Genomic DNA, 17,205 nt, shown 5'->3' with positions numbered 1-17,205 from the left:
TTTATTGAAGCTTTGCAAAGTAGTCGCGAAGAAACGACTGAAATTTTTCATTGAAGCTTTGCAAAGTAGTCGCCAAAAAGCAGACTTAATTTTCTTATTTAAGCTTTGCAAAGTAGTCGCCAAAGCAGACTTAATTATTGTGCATATAAGCTTTGCAAAGTAGTCGCCAAAGCAGACTTAATTATTGTGCATATAAGCTTTGCAAAGTAGTCGCCAAAGCAGACTTTTATTTTATTCATAATCTATATCATCATCACTCTCGTTATAAGTATATACATGTAAACTACTCTCTGGTTTAACATTATGTGACTCATACAAATTATTTTTCATTATTTGTAAGTGTTTCTTTGTGATATTCATAGAGATAGGTGTTTCATTGCTTATTCTAAGTGCATATTTGATGACACACGTAGCATTAACTGTTTCATGCACAAGCCTATTTCTTCTCTTGCTTTTAATATCGGGTAGCATAGAAAAACATCGTTCTGCCTCAGCGTTTGAGTGAGGAAGAGATCTCACTACGCTTAACAATTTCCGCAATTGTGGATATCTCAATTCCTCTTTTTCATTTTGGGCAGAACATATTGCTATCCACATGTCATCAAATTCTAATTTTGACCAATATTTCTTTCTAATATCGCTTTCTTTTACATTTAGAGATTCCCATTCGTTTATAATTTCATTTTCATTGTAATTTCCTAATCGACGGCATATTTGCATTAATTGGAAGCTACTAGCTTCTCGATCCTGATCAAATAATGTCACGTCCTTTTCAAAAATACTCAGATTTTCTAATAAATTATCGAATATTGGGAAGCGATCACGAATTTCTTCACTTGCTTTTATGAAGAAGGATAAACAATTCTGTCGAATTGTTTTCACTTGTGCTTCAGTAATTTTTTTTTCTTTCAACATTATTGTCAAATAACTAGCACAATTAGGACCTACATTAATGGTCTCTATAGGAAGAAGGTTTTCATTTCTTGAAAATCTTGCATTGCGTACAAAAGGCAAAAATACATCTTGCTTTAATAATATAGGTTTAATAAATTTTTGCAAGAAAAATAAAAGAAAATTTCTGGAACATTTATTCAGTAAGTGAATTTTTGTTTCTTTACTTTGAAACAGAGCGTTAAAAGTATTAAATTTTCTTAAAACATTTTCCAAAAAATATAAATATGCTTTTGTTTCGCTATTTTCCATTATAATTAACAATTCCTCTGCTTCTTTGATCTTTTCAAGTTGCTGTTCTACCAAAAACTTGTGTATAGTATCCCATTTTTCCAGAATGCGTTCAATACATTTTTGACGCGAAAGCCAACGCGTTTCTCCATACTTCACTAAATTTTTAGTGTTATTTTCAAAAGATTCCTGAAATTCTTTAAATATAGCAAATCTTTTAGTACTTCCATTTATAAAAGACACAATTTTTTTTATGAAAATTGTGCATTCGTTTGGCAATGTCTTACATGCACTAGAAGCTGTTAATGCTGAAGAATGACAAATGCATGGCATTGTTATCAATTGTGGACAAATATTTAAAAGCCTTGTTTTGAAAGAGTCATTTCTTCCAATCATAACTGATGCATTATCACAGCTTAATCCAATGATGTTGGTTAGAGGTATCTCTCTTTTATTCAATTCATTCTTAAATGCATTAAAAATTTTGTCCGCAGAACAGTCTTTTGCGTCTAAATTAATTAAATACAGTAAATTATCTTGTGTACGCAATGATTTACTGTCCACATGTCTTGTTATAAGAGTCATTTTTTTCTCGTTCGTACTGTCTGTAGTTTCATCTACAAAAACAGAAAATCTATGACGTTTCAAATCTTCACTTACTCGTTCTGTCTCATAGGGACATAAGACTTTAGTAATAATATTTCTTATTTTTGTCTTTCCCAAAGTCATAGATTGAAGAACGTCCGGCTCTTTACCAATCTCTTGAAATAATAAAAGTAATTCTCTACTATTTTTAAATGGTATTTGGTGCTCTGCGAAAAACGCTGCCACTTTAAGTTCAGCTGCTTTTACTCTATCATTAAAACGAAATTGATCATTTTCAGATGTAGTGGGATATGCTATTTCGTCATCGAGTGGAATTTCCTTCTTTATCATATTTTCTATATGAATTTTCTGGCCTGCGTGCCTTTGAATCTGTGAAACACCGCAAGAATACATTTTTTCGCATGCAAGACAAACGAATAAATCGTCTCTACCGGTCACTCTAAGCACCCAGTTCTCCCAAGATGGATATTCGTCATACCAATCAATTTGGAACTTTTTACTTGATCTCTTTTTTTCTTTTAATTCAATATCCATTTTTCTACAATTTATTTGTATTATATAAATATTGTACTCACAATTATGAATATTTAATCCTTTATGAAACTAGCCGGAAATATCCTCAACACAAAAATCACTTTTCACGTAAGGTACACAAAAGCCAACCAAAACACTATTGATATTAACGTGAAAAATTTATGTGCTATTAAATTTTTGAAATACGATAGAAAAATACGTTTGATAAATTACTTAAATTTGCAAAACTTTATTCGCGTATTTAATTTTAAGTCGTTCAATTCAACCGATTGAAACCGACTGAACGAGACACATAGATATTTGCTGAAAAGTCGTATTATTGTTTACATCTTGGATTCAAATACAGGTGAAATTTATCTAGGCAATTATCAAAATAAAAAAAAAGGGAAAATCTTTAAGAGGACTCGAACCTGCGACGTTCAACGTATAGAGCAAGCACCTAACCACCTACGCTACACAACCTTCCGATAGTTCTTAGATAAACAGACAATGTTAGACGATGCTCTCGTGAAATGATATTCATTTTCTTTTCTTTTTTCAACTTAGTTTGAAAGCAAATCTAACACGAACAAACTAAGTAATAATATATGTTACGTGTAATTGAATAACTTATGATGTTTTATATGATAATTAAAAAATGCTCGATTACTTTATTTTCTTACATATATATATATATATATATATATATATATATATTTCATATCAATGCAAATACTTGTAACTATCTTGTTCTCAATATTAATATTAACTATGTATATTTGAAGCAACAGTATTATTAACTATAAAATTATGTAATACCGATATTTGCTTTAAGCTCTAATCGGTAATATTACTAACACTAAACGCACCGATAAATATTTTTTGGTTGTTTTATTTTAAAAATGTCATGTCACCTAAAGATGGTACCTTTAATGTTTAACCCTTAGAAGCTTACATTTTTCTATTAACTATTTCGACATGAAAACTCTTACTCGGAGGTTTTTGGGGTCGCTGAATACGAATCTGCAAGTAGAATTTTTATTTTTAAATGGATTAGATGGAAATTTAAATTTTCGATATGGAAAAATGTTAAAAGACTACATTTCACCCTCCAAATAATACAAAATTCTGACTAAGCAGCAGATAATTATAATACCAGTTACTTTCGAGTGTGCGAACGTAATTTGACAAATTCTACTAACAGATTTATATTCAGCGACCACGAAAACCCCCGAGTAGTTATTTTTAGAGCAGAATATGTGATATAAATAATTTCTCGATCCGCCATTTTGAATCCACCATTTTGAATTTTGAAAATGTGACCCCGGAATCGTAATCAGCATACCTCAAAACCCCCAAGTCTAAATTTTCGTAAAAATTGAACATTAAATAAGCTCTATAATGATTTTTTTCTGAAATATCATCGTTTTTTTTGTTTGTTTATTTATAACAATTTAATAACAAATTAAATGGTAATTTTTATGAGAGAGTATTGTAGAAAAACCTCTTAACTTTTAAAAAAACCTATAACCATCTATAGATACTAATAAATAAATCTTTTACAGAGATAAATGTCCAATAGCATATGTGGTACACCGTAAGTACCACTGTACTTATAAGGGTTAAAATACGTGATAGGGAGATAAAAATGAATTTCACCAAACGATTTAATTTTAATTATATTTTTTATTTAATTTTTTTTTTAATTTATATAATAGTTTTTTATTATTGGAGCATAGCCTCCTCTCCCTCCCCATCCCCTTCCTCCTCCTACTCCACCCCACCCTCTTCCACCCCACCCTCTTCCACCCCACCCTCTTCCTCCCTGTCCTCTTCCTCCCTGTTCTCCTCCTCTTCCTCCTTGTCCTCCTCCTCTTCCTCCTCTTCCTCCTCGTCCTCTTCCTCCACCGCGCAATTGTGCCCAATGCCGGCGCGCCTTTCCACCACCATATTTGTTATCTGTAAAATATTGGAAAATGTATAATTTAATTTATAAAGAAATAACGAAAAGAAACATTTATGATAGTAAATTGTGTGTGACCGAAGTGTGTGAATCCTTTACTACATAAAGGAACACATTACCAAAGCGACGCACAAATGGCAAATGAGAAAGAAAGATAGTATAAATGACTAGAGGAGAAATAATAAATAAATATATTGAATATTAATACTTACGGTGACGCGCCGGCATTATTTGCTGCTGCTGCGGCTGTTGTTGCTGCGGCTGTTGTTGCTGCGGCTGTTGTTGCTGCGGCTGTTGTTGCTGCTGCTGTTGTTGCTGCTGCTGCTGCGGCTGTTGTTGCTGCTGCTGCTGCGGCTCTTGTTGCTGCTGCTGCTGCGGCTGTTGTTGCTGCTGCTGCTGCGGCTGTTGTTGTTGCTGCTGCTGCTGCGGCTGTTGTTGCTGCTGCTGCTGCTGCGGCTGTTGTTGCAGCCCCTTCAGCAGCTTTTCCACCAACTCTTCCAACGTTGCGATACGTTGGTTGGTGGTTGGACCCACCTCAGCCGGCCCAGCCAAGGCAACCAATTCTTCTTCCATTTCTTATAAGACAAACAAATTCATTCAATTAATAAAAAGAATACTTAAAATATAGAATGTGCTGGAAGGTGAAAAAATAATTGTACTTACTCTCTAACGATGATTCGTCGCTCGACATTCTGAAAAATACATTATGAAATGAAACATAAATAAAAACTGTTAATTTAGTAATAACTGCCTTGTGTAAATTATGCTAAAATATTACACAAGACATTTTATACTTTTCAAATTTTACATTATATACTGAGAGAAGTAAGAGTATACTTACGCTTGAAACTGTTGAGTCAGCTGCTCCATAAGAACTGAAATGTCACTTTAACAGCTAGAGCTACCCATAAGAGCTGGGCTAAATAACAATATTTTCATATCGAAATTGGTATAGTTTCTCACCAATTTAATATGTAAAGGTATATTCGAAAGATTTAACCACGATCATCAAGTTATAAAAGTAAGTAGTTTGTCACCGGAAAATGTAAACACCCCCGATCACGAATAAAGTAAGCAATATTATATGTTACGTGTAATAGAATAATTTATGACAGAGGAACATATGAATACAGTTTTTGTATTTAAAGTACTGCATGGATACTACCCTTAAACTATCGTATCTTCATGTAAAATGTGTGCTTCAAATTAAAAAAAAATAGGTCATATGTAATAATACTGTATAAATAAATGTTCTTATTATTTCAGCTAATTCTTTATCGTTTATGACGAATTAATAAAAGAATTGGAGTTAGCCGAGAAAAGGCTATTTTACCCTTTCAACGCTAAGTGAGTTTCGTGGCGCAGGCGGTAGGATGGCAGATTGTCACGCGGTGGGCTCGGGTTCGATTCCTGGCAGAGATTTTTTTTTTTCCATTTTTTTGCATTACGGGGAGTTTTTTTTTTAATAACTATTAACTTATTGGACTCAATAATAAATATAAAAATGCATTTGTTAACAGATTAGTACATAAACATTGAGTTTCTTATACCTCAACCCATTTTACATTGTAAGAACGCATTTTATGTATTTATTATTAAATCTAATAAGTTAATGGCTGCATATAGCATTTTATAATAATTAAAACTAATTTAGGAAAGTTTGAATTTCGGGCTGGGACCTTCGGTAATTTTATACCGAAGCATTAGGAAAAGGATTTTGTTTTGCTTTGCGAGTCGCGTTTGGTAAACATAGTATAAAGAAAGAGAGAGGTCCGAGATTCGACATCGTTCCTTCTCGCTCCCGAGATCTACCGAAGCTTGTCGATGAAGACCGATACACGTATGTCCCGGTGGAAGAGTGTGCGTGCAACGGCTGGTGAAGCATCTCACGGACCTAGCAGCTGCTTTCTTTGTGTGAGAGCTGCGTGCGCAGCAGAAGGCGTGGTGGGGACGAAAGTCCGTCCACGATCTGGCTTCACTGCTTATATAGGGGGTAGGGTAATTCATTTGGGGTCAGGGAGTACTTATATGGGACTAGGGTACATCACTTGGGGTCAGGGAGTACTTATTTAGGAGCTAAAGTGATTCTCTTGGGGTCAGGGAGTACTTATATGGGACTAGGGTAACTCACTAGGGGTCAGGGAGTACTTATAAAGGAGCTAGGGTAACTCAATTTGGTGTAAGGGAGTACATATTTAGGACTAGGGTACCATACTTGGGGTCAGGGAGTACTTATAAACGGGTTAGGGCTTCTCACTTGGGGTCAGGGAGTACTTATATAGGGGGTAGGGTAAATCATTTGGGGTCAGGGATTACTTATATGGGACTAGGGTAACTCGCTTTAGGTCAGGGAGTACTTATATGGTACTAGGGTAACTCACTTGGTCGTCAGGGGGTACATATATGGAACCAGGGTAACCCACTTGGGGTCAGGGAGTACTTATATAGGACTAGGGTACCATACTTGGGTTCAGGGAGTACTTATAAAGGGGCTAGGGCAACTCACTTGGGGTCAGGGAGTACTTATATGGGACTAGGGTAACTCACTTGGGGTCAGGGAGTACTTATATAGGAGCGAAAGTAACTCACTTGGGGTCAGGGAGTACATCTATAGGAGCTAAAGTAACTCACTTGGGGTCAGGGAGTACTTACATGGGACTAGGTTAACTCACTTGGGGTCAGGGAGTACTTATATGGGACTAGGGTAACTCGCGTTAGGTCGGGGAGTACTTATATGGTACTAGGGTAACTCACTTGGTCGTCAGGGGGTACATATATGGAACCAGGGTAACCCACTTGGGGTCAGGGAGTACTTATATAGGACTAGGGTAACTCACTAGGGGTCAGGGAGTACTTACAAAGGGGCTAGGGTAACTCAATTTGGTGTCAGGGAGTACTTATATAGGACTAGGGTACCATACTTGGGGTCAGGGAGTACTTATAAAGGGGTTAGGGCATCTCACTTGGGGTCAGGGAGTACTTATATGGGACTAGGGTAACTCGCTTTAGGTCAGGGAGTACTTATATAATACTAGGGTAACTCACTTGGTGGTCAGGGAGTACTTATATGGAACCAGGGTAACACACTTGGTGTCAGGGAGTACTTATAAAGGGGCTAGGGTAACTCATTTGGGGTCAGGAAGTACTTATATGGGCCTAGGTTAACTCACTTAGGGTCAGGGAGTACTTATATGGGACTAGGGTAACTCACTTGGGGTCAGGGAGTACTTATATGATACTAGGGTAACTCACTTGGGGTCAGGGAGTACTTATATGATACTAGGGTAACTCACTTGGGGTCAGGGAGTATTTATATGCTACTAGGGTAACACACTTAGGGTCACGGAGTACTTATATGGAACTAGGGTAACTCACTTGGGGTCAGGGAGTACATCTATAGGAGCTAAAGTAACACACTTGGGGTCAGGGAGTACTTATATAAGACTAGGGTAACTCATTTAGGGCAAGGAGTACTTATTTGGGACTAGGGTAACTCACTTGGGGTCAGGGAGTACTTATATAGGACTAGGGTACCATACTTGGGGTCAGGGAGTACTTATATGGGACTTGGGTAACTCACTTGGGTTCAGGGAGTACTTATATGGGACTAGGGTAACTCGCTTTAGGTCAGGCAGTACTTATTAATACTAGGGTAACTCACTTGGTGGTCAGGGAGTACTTATATGGAACCAGGGTAACCCACTTGGTGTCAGGGAGTACTTATAAAGGGGATAGGGTAACTCATTTGGGGTCAGGGAGTACTTATATAGGCCTAGGTTAACTCACTTAGGGTCAGCGAGTACTTATAAAGGGGCTAGGGTAACTCATTTGGGGTCAGGCAGTACTTATAAAGGCCTAGGGTAACTCACTTGGGGTCAGGGAGTACTTATATGATACTAGGGTAACTCACTTGGGATCAGGGAGTACTTATATGCGACTAGGGTAACTCACTTGGGGTCAGGGAGTACTTATATGATACTAGGGTAACTCACTTGGGGTCAGGGAGTACTTATATGCTTCTAGGGTAACTCACTTAGGGTCACGGAGTACTTATATGGAACTAGGGTAACTCACTTGGTGTCAGGGAGTACATCTATAGGAGCTAAAGTAACTCACTTGGGGTCAGGGAGTACTTATATGGGACTAGGGTAACTCACTTGGGGTCAGGGAGTACTTCTATAGGAGCTAAAGTGATTTACTTGGGGTCAGGGAGTACTTATATAGGGGGTAGGGTAACTCATTTGGGGTCAGGGAGTACTTATATGGGACTGGGGTAACTCACTTGGGGTCAGGCATTACTTATAAAGGGGCTAGGGTAACTCACTTGGGGTCAGGGAGTACTTATATGGGACTTGGGTAACTCACTTGGGTTCAGGGAGTACTTATATGGGACTAGGGTAACTCGCTTTAGGTCAGGGAGTACTTATTAATACTAGGGTAACTCACTTGGTGGTCAGGGAGTACTTATATGGAACCAGGATAACACACTTGGTGTCAGGGAGTACTTATAAAGGGGATAGGGTAACTCATTTGGGGTCAGGGAGTACTTAAATGGGACTAGGGTAACTCACTTGGGGTCAGGCATTACTTATAAAGGGGCTAGGGTAACTCACTTGGGGTCAGGGAGTACTTATATGGGACTTGGGTAACTCACTTGGGTTCAGGGAGTACTTATGTGGGACTAGGGTAACTCACTTGGGGTCAGGGAGTACTTATATGGGACTTGGGTAACTCACTTGGGTTCAGGGAGTACTTATATGGGACTAGGGTAACTCGCTTTAGGTCAGGGAGTACTTATTAATACTAGGGTAACTCACTTGGTGGTCAGGGAGTACATATATGGAACCAGGGTAACCCACTTGGTGTCAGGGAGTACTTATAAAGGGGATAGGGTAACTCATTTGGGGTCAGGGAGTACTTATATGGGCCTAGGTTAACTCACTTAGGGTCAGCGAGTACTTATAAAGGGGCTAGGGTAACTCATTTGGGGTCAGGCAGTACTTATAAAGGCCTAGGGTAACTCACTTAGGGTCAGGGAGTACTTATATGGGACTAGGGTAACTCACTTGGGGTCAGGGAGTACTTATATGATACTAGGGTAACTCACTTGGGATCAGGGAGTACTTATATGCGACTAGGGTAACTCACTTGGGGTCAGGGAGTACTTATATGATACTAGGGTAACTCACTTGGGGTCAGGGAGTACTTATATGCTTCTAGGGTAACTCACTTAGGGTCACGGAGTACTTATATGGAACTAGGGTAACTCACTTGGTGTCAGGGAGTACATCTATAGGAGCTAAAGTAACTCACTTGGGGTCAGGGAGTACTTATATGGGACTAGGGTAACTCACTTGGGGTCAGGGAGTACTTCTATAGGAGCTAAAGTGATTCACTTGGGGTCAGGGAGTACTTATATAGGGGGTAGGGTAAGTCATTTGGGGTCAGGGAGTACTTATATGGGACTAGGGTACATCACTTGGGGTCAGGGAGTACTTATATGGGACTAGGGTAAATCATTTGGGGTCTGGGAGTACTTAAATGGGACTAGGGTAACTCACTTGGGGTCAGGGATTACTTATATGGGACTAGGGTAACTCACTTGGGGTCAAGGAGTACTTCTATAGGAGCTAAAGCGATTCACTTGGGGTCAGGGAGTACTTATATAAGGGGTAGGGTAACTCATTTGGGTCAGGGAGTACTTCTATAGGAGCTAAAGTAACTCACTTGGGGTCAGGGAGTACTTATATGGGACTAGGGTAACTCATTTAGGGCAGGGAGTACTTATTTGGGACTAGGGTAACTCACTTGGGGTCAGGGAGTACTTATATGGGACTAGGGTAACTCACTTGGGGTCAGGGAGTACTTATAAAAGGGCTAGGGTAACTCACTTGGGGCAGGGCGAACTTATTTGGGACTAGGGTAACTCACTTGGGGTCAGGGAGTACTTATAAAGGGGCTAGGGTAACTCATTTGGGGTCAGGTAGTACTTATATGGGACTAGGGTACCTCACTTGGGGTCAGGGAGTACTTATATGGGACTAGGGTAACTCACTTGGGGAAAGGAGTACTTATAAAGGGGCTAGTGTAACTCACTTGTGGGCAGGGAGTACTTATATAGGAGCTAAAGTGACTCACTTGGGGTCAGGGAGTACTTATATGGGACTAGGGTAACTCATTTGGGGTCTGGGAGTACTTAAATGGGACTAGGGTAACTCACTTGGGGTCAGGGATTACTTATAAAGGGGCTAGGGTAACTCACTTGGGGTCAGGGAGTACTTATATGGGACTTGGGTACGCCACTTGGGTTCAGGGAGTACTTATATGGGACTAGGATAACTCGCTTTAGGTCAGGGAGTACTTATATAATACTAGGGTAACTCACTTGGTGGTCAGGGAGTACTTATATGGAACCAGGGTAACCCACTTGGTGTCAGGGAGTACTTATAAAGGGGCTAGGGTAACTCATTTGGGGTCAGGGAGTACTTATATGGGCCTAGGTTAACTCACTTAGGGTCAGCAAGTACTTATAAAGGGGCTAGAGTAACTCATTTGGGGTCAGGCAGTACTTATAAAGGCCTAGGGTAACTCACTTAGGGTCAGGGAGTACTTATATGGGACTAGGGTAACTCACTTGGGGTCAGGGAGTACATCTATAGGAGCTAAAGTAACACACTTGGGGTCAGGGAGTACTTATATGGGACTAGGGTAACTCGCTTTAGGTCAGGGAGTACTTATATAATACTAGGGTAACTCACTTGGTGGTCAGGGAGTACTTATATGGAACCAGGCCACTTGGTGTTAGGGAGTACTTATAAAGGGGCTAGGGTAACTCATTTGGGGTCAGGGAGTACTTATATGATACTAGGGTAACTCACTTGGGATCAGTGAGTACTTATATGCGACTAGGGTAACTCACTTAGGGTCACGGAGTACTTATATGGAACTAGGGTAACTCACTTGGTGTCAGGGAGTACTTATATGGAACCAGGCCACTTGGTGTTAGGGAGTACTTATAAAGGGGCTAGGGTAACTCATTTGGGGTCAGGGAGTACTTATATGGGCCTAGGTTAACTCACTTAGGGTCAGCGAGTACTTATATGGAACTAGGGTAACTCACTTGGTGTCAGGGAGTACATCTATAGGAGCTAAAGTAATTCACTTGGGGTGTAGGGAGTACTTATATGGGACTAGGGTAACTCACTTGGGGTCAGGGAGTACTTCTATAGGAGCTAAAGTGATTCACTTGGGGTCAGGGAGTACTTATATAGGGGGTAGGGTAACTCATTTGGGGTCAGGGAGTACTTATATGGAACTAGGGTAACTCACTAGGGGTCAGGGAGTACATCTATAGGAGCTAAAGTAACACACTTGGGGTCAGGGAGTACTTATATGGGACTAGGGTAACTCGCTTTAGGTCAGGGAGTACTTATATAATACTAGGGTAACTCACTTGGTGGTCAGGGAGTACTTATATGGAACCAGGCCACTTGGTGTTAGGGAGTACTTATAAAGGGGCTAGGGTAACTCATTTGGGGTCAGGGAGTACTTATATGGGCCTAGGTTAACTCACTTAGGGTCAGCGAGTACTTATAAAGGGGCTAGGGTAACTCATTTGGGGTCAGGCAGTACTTATAAAGGCCTAGGGTAACTCACTTAGGGTCAGGGAGTACTTATATGGGACTAGGGTAACTCACTTGGGGTCAGGGAGTACTTATATGATACTAGGGTAACTCACTTGGGATCAGGGAGTACTTATATCCGACTAGGGTAACTCACTTGGGGTCAGGGAGTACTTATATGATACTAGGGTAACTCACTTGGGGTCAGGGAGTACTTATATGCTTCTAGGGTAACTCACTTAGGGTCACGGAGTACTTATATGGAACTAGGGTAACTCACTTGGTGTCAGGGAGTACATCTATAGGAGCTAAAGTATTTCACTTGGGGTGTAGGGAGTACTTATATGGGACTAGGGTAACTCACTTGGGGTCAGGGAGTACTTCTATAGGAGCTAAAGTGATTCACTTGGGGTCAGGGAGTACTTATATAGGGGGTAGGGTAACTCATTTGGGGTCAGGGAGTACTTATATGGGACTAGGGTAACTCACTAGGGGTCAGGGAGTACTTATAAAGGAGCTAGGGTAACTCAATTTGGTGTCAGGGAGTACTTATATAGGACTAGGGTACCATACTTGGGGTCAGGGAGTACTTATATAGGACTAGGGTACCATACTAGGGGTCAGGGAGTACTTATAAAGGGGTTAGGGCTTCTCACTTGGGGTCAGGGAGTACTTATATAGGGGGTAGGGTAAATCATTTGGGGTCAGGGATTACTTATATGGGACTAGGGTAACTCGCTTTAGGTCAGGGAGTACTTATATGGTACTAGGGTAACTCACTTGGTCGTCAGGGGGTACATATATGGAACCAGGGTAACCCACTTGGGGTCAGGGAGTACTTATATAGGACTAGGGTACCATACTTGGGGTCAGGGAGTACTTATAAAGGGGCTAGGGCAACTCACTTGGGGTCAGGGAGTACTTATAAAGGGGCTAGGGCAACTCACTTGGGGTCAGGGAGTACTTATATGGGAATAGGGTAACTCACTTGGGGTCAGGGAGTACTTATATAGGAGCGAAAGTAACTCACTTGGGGTCAGGGAGTACATATATAGGAGCTAAAGTAACTCACTTGGGGTCAGGGAGTACTTACATGGGACTAGGGTAACTCACTTGGGGTCAGGCATTACTTATAAAGGGGCTAGGGTAACTCACTTGGGGTCAGGGAGTACTTATATGGGACTTGGGTAACTCACTAGGGTTCAGGGAGTACTTATATGGGACTAGGGTAACTCACTTGGGGTCAGGGAGTACTTATATGGGACTTGGGTAACTCACTTGGGTTCAGGGAGTACTTATATGGGACTAGGGTAACTCGCTTTAGGTCAGGGAGTACTTATTAATACTAGGGTAACTCACTTGGTGGTCAGGGAGTACTTATATGGAACCAGGGTAACCCACTTGGTGTCAGGGAGTACTTATAAAGGGGATAGGGTAACTCATTTGGGGTCAGGGAGTACTTATATGGGCCTAGGTTAACTCACTTAGGTTCAGCGAGTACTTATAAAGGGGCTAGGGTAACTCATTTGGGGTCAGGCAGTACTTATAAAGGCCTAGGGTAACTCACTTAGGGTCAGGGAGTACTTATATGGGACTAGGGTAACTCACTTGGGGTCAGGGAGTACTTATATGATACTAGGGTAACTCACTTGGGATCAGGGAGTACTTATATGCGACTAGGGTAACTCACTTGGGGTCAGGGAGTACTTATATGATACTAGGGTAACTCACTTGGGGTCAGGGAGTACTTATATGCTTCTAGGGTAACTCACTTAGGGTCACGGAGTACTTATATGGAACTAGGGTAACTCACTTGGTGTCAGGGAGTACATCTATAGGAGCTAAAGTAACTCACTTGGGGTCAGGGAGTACTTATATGGGACTAGGGTAACTCACTTGGGGTCAGGGAGTACTTCTATAGGAGCTAAAGTGATTCACTTGGGGTCAGGGAGTACTTATATAGGGGGTAGGGTAAGTCATTTGGGGTCAGGGAGTACTTATATGGGACTAGGGTACATCACTTGGGGTCAGGGAGTACTTATATGGGACTAGGGTAAATCATTTGGGGTCTGGGAGTACTTAAATGGGACTAGGGTAACTCACTTGGGGTCAGGGATTACTTATATGGGACTAGGGTAACTCACTTGGGGTCAAGGAGTACTTCTATAGGAGCTAAAGCGATTCACTTGGGGTCAGGGAGTACTTATATAAGGGGTAGGGTAACTCATTTGGGTCAGGGAGTACTTCTATAGGAGCTAAAGTAACTCACTTGGTGTCAGGGAGTACTTATATGGGACTAGGGTAACTCATTTAGGGCAGGGAGTACTTATTTGGGACTAGGGTAACTCACTTGGGGTCAGGGAGTACTTATATGGGACTAGGGTAACTCACTTGGGGTCAGGGAGTACTTATAAAAGGGCTAGGGTAACTCACTTGGGGCAGGGCGAACTTATTTGGGACTAGGGTAACTCACTTGGGGTCAGGGAGTACTTATAAAGGGGCTAAGGTAACTCATTTGGGGTCAGGTAGTACTTATATGGGACTAGGGTACCTCACTTGGGGTCAGGGAGTACTTATATGGGACTAGGGTAACTCACTTGGGGAAAGGAGTACTTATAAAGGGGCTAGTGTAACTCACTTGTGGGCAGGGAGTACTTATATAGGAGCTAAAGTGACTCACTTGGGGTCAGGGAGTACTTATATGGGACTAGGGTAACTCATTTGGGGTCTGGGAGTACTTAAATGGGACTAGGGTAACTCACTTGGGGTCAGGGATTACTTATAAAGGGGCTAGGGTAACTCACTTGGGGTCAGGGAGTACTTATATGGGACTTGGGTACGCCACTTGGGTTCAGGGAGTACTTATATGGGACTAGGGTAACTCGCTTTAGGTCAGGGAGTACTTATATAATACTAGGGTAACTCACTTGGTGGTCAGGGAGTACTTATATGGAACCAGGGTAACCCACTTGGTGTCAGGGAGTACTTATAAAGGGGCTAGGGTAACTCATTTGGGGTCAGGGAGTACTTATATGGGCCTAGGTTAACTCACTTAGGGTCAGCGAGTACTTATAAAGGGGCTAGGGTAACTCATTTGGGGTCAGGCAGTACTTATAAAGGCCTAGGGTAACTCACTTAGGGTCAGGGAGTACTTATATGGGACTAGGGTAACTCACTTGGGGTCAGGGAGTACTTATATGATACTAGGGTAACTCACTTGGGATCAGTGAGTACTTATATGCGACTAGGGTAACTCACTTGGGGTCAGGGAGTACTTATATGATACTAGGGTAACTCACTTGGGGTCAGGGAGTACTTATATGCTTCTAGGGTAACTCACTTAGGGTCACGGAGTACTTATATGGAACTAGGGTAACTCACTTGGTGTCAGGGAGTACATCTATAGGAGCTAAAGTAACTCACTTGGGGTCACGGAGTACTTATATGGAACTAGGGTAACTCACTTGGGGTCAGGGAGTACATCTATAGGAGCTAAAGTAACACACTTGGGGTCAGGGAGTACTTATATGGGACTAGGGTAACTCGCTTTAGGTCAGGGAGTACTTATATAATACTAGGGTAACTCACTTGGTGGTCAGGGAGTACTTATATGGAACCAGGCCACTTGATGTTAGGGAGTACTTATAAAGGGGCTAGGGTAACTCATTTGGGGTCAGGGAGTACTTATATGGGCCTAGGTTAACTCACTTAGGGTCAGCGAGTACTTATAAAGGGGCTAGGGTAACTCATTTGGGGTCAGGCAGTACTTATAAAGGCCTAGGGTAACTCACTTAGGGTCAGGGAGTACTTATATGGGACTAGGGTAACTCACTTGGGGTCAGGGAGTACTTATATGATACTAGGGTAACTCACTTGGGATCAGGGAGTACTTATATCCGACTAGGGTAACTCACTTGGGGTCAGGGAGTACTTATATGATACTAGGGTAACTCACTTGGGGTCAGGGAGTACTTATATGCTTCTAGGGTAACTCACTTAGAGTCACGGAGTACTTATATGGAACTAGGGTAACTCACTTGGTGTCAGGGAGTACATCTATAGGAGCTAAAGTAACTCACTTGGGGTCAGGGAGTACTTATATGGGACTAGGGTAACTCACTTGGGGTCAGGGAGTACTTCTATAGGAGCTAAAGTGATTCACTTGGGGTCAGGGAGTACTTATATAGGGGGTAGGGTAACTCATTTGGGGTCAGGGAGTACTTATATGGGACTAGGGTAACTCACTAGGGGCCAGGGAGTACTTATAAAGGAGCTAGGGTAACTCAATTTGGTGTCAGGGAGTACTTATATAGGACTAGGGTACTATACTTGGGGTCAGGGAGTACTTATATAGGACTAGGGTACCATACTAGGGGTCAGGGAGTACTTATAAAGGGGTTAGGGCTTCTCACTTGGGGTCAGGGAGTACTTATATAGGGGGTAGGGTAAATCATTTGGGGTCAGGGATTACTTATATGGGACTAGGGTAACTCGCTTTAGGTCAGGGAGTACTTATATGGTACTAGGGTAACTCACTTGGTCGTCAGGGGGTACATATATGGAACCAGGGTAACCCACTTGGGGTCAGGGAGTACTTATATAGGACTAGGGTACCGTACTTGGGGTCAGGGAGTACATATATAGGAGCTAAAGTAACTCACTTGGGGTCAGGGAGTACTTACATGGGACTAGGGTAACTCACTTGGGGTCAGGGAGTACTTCTATAGGAGCTAAAGTGATTCACTTGGGGTCAGGGAGTTCTTATATAGGGGGTAGGGTAACTCATTTGGGGTCAGGGAGTACTTATATGGGACTAGGGTAACTCACTTGGGGTCAGGGAGTACTTATATGATACTAGGGTAACTCACTTGGGATCAGGGAGTACTTATATCCGACTAGGGTAACTCACTTGGGGTCAGGGAGTACTTATATGATACTAGGGTAACTCACTTGGGGTCAGGGAGTACTTATATGCTTCTAGGGTAACTCACTTAGGGTCACGGAGTACTTATATGGAACTAGGGTAACTCACTTGGTGTCAGGGAGTACATCTATAGGAGCTAAAGTAACTCACTTGGGGTCAGGGAGTACTTATATGGGACTAGGGTAACTCACTTGGGGTCAGGGAGTACTTCTATAGGAGCTAAAGTGATTCACTTGGGGTCAGGGAGTACTTATATAGGGGGTAGGGTAACTCATTTGGGGTCAGGGAGTACTTATATGGGACTAGGGTAACTCACTAGGGGCCAGGGAGTACTTATAAAGGAGCTAGGGTAACTCAATTTGGTGTCAGGGAGTACTTATATAGGACTAGGGTAC

General features: G+C 41.6%; 1 protein-coding gene across 1 annotated transcript; it reads right to left on the bottom strand.

Moving 5' to 3' along the window:
- Window positions 1-231: 231 nt before the first annotated feature.
- LOC136779310 (protein FAM200A-like) lies at window positions 232-2,322 on the bottom strand. Its single transcript, XM_066736842.1, has one exon. It carries the CDS (start codon window positions 2,320-2,322, stop codon window positions 232-234), a length of 2,091 nt encoding a protein of 696 aa, XP_066592939.1.
- Between the last annotated feature and the right edge of the window lie 14,883 nt (window positions 2,323-17,205).

The sequence above is a fragment of the Prorops nasuta genome, unplaced genomic scaffold, assembly GCF_024137725.1.
Source record: "Prorops nasuta isolate Cenicafe-Biocafe unplaced genomic scaffold, Cenicafe_Pnas_1.2 PNAS00016, whole genome shotgun sequence".
NCBI lineage: Eukaryota > Metazoa > Arthropoda > Insecta > Hymenoptera > Bethylidae > Prorops > Prorops nasuta.
This window is presented reverse-complemented; position numbering and strand designations above follow the sequence as displayed.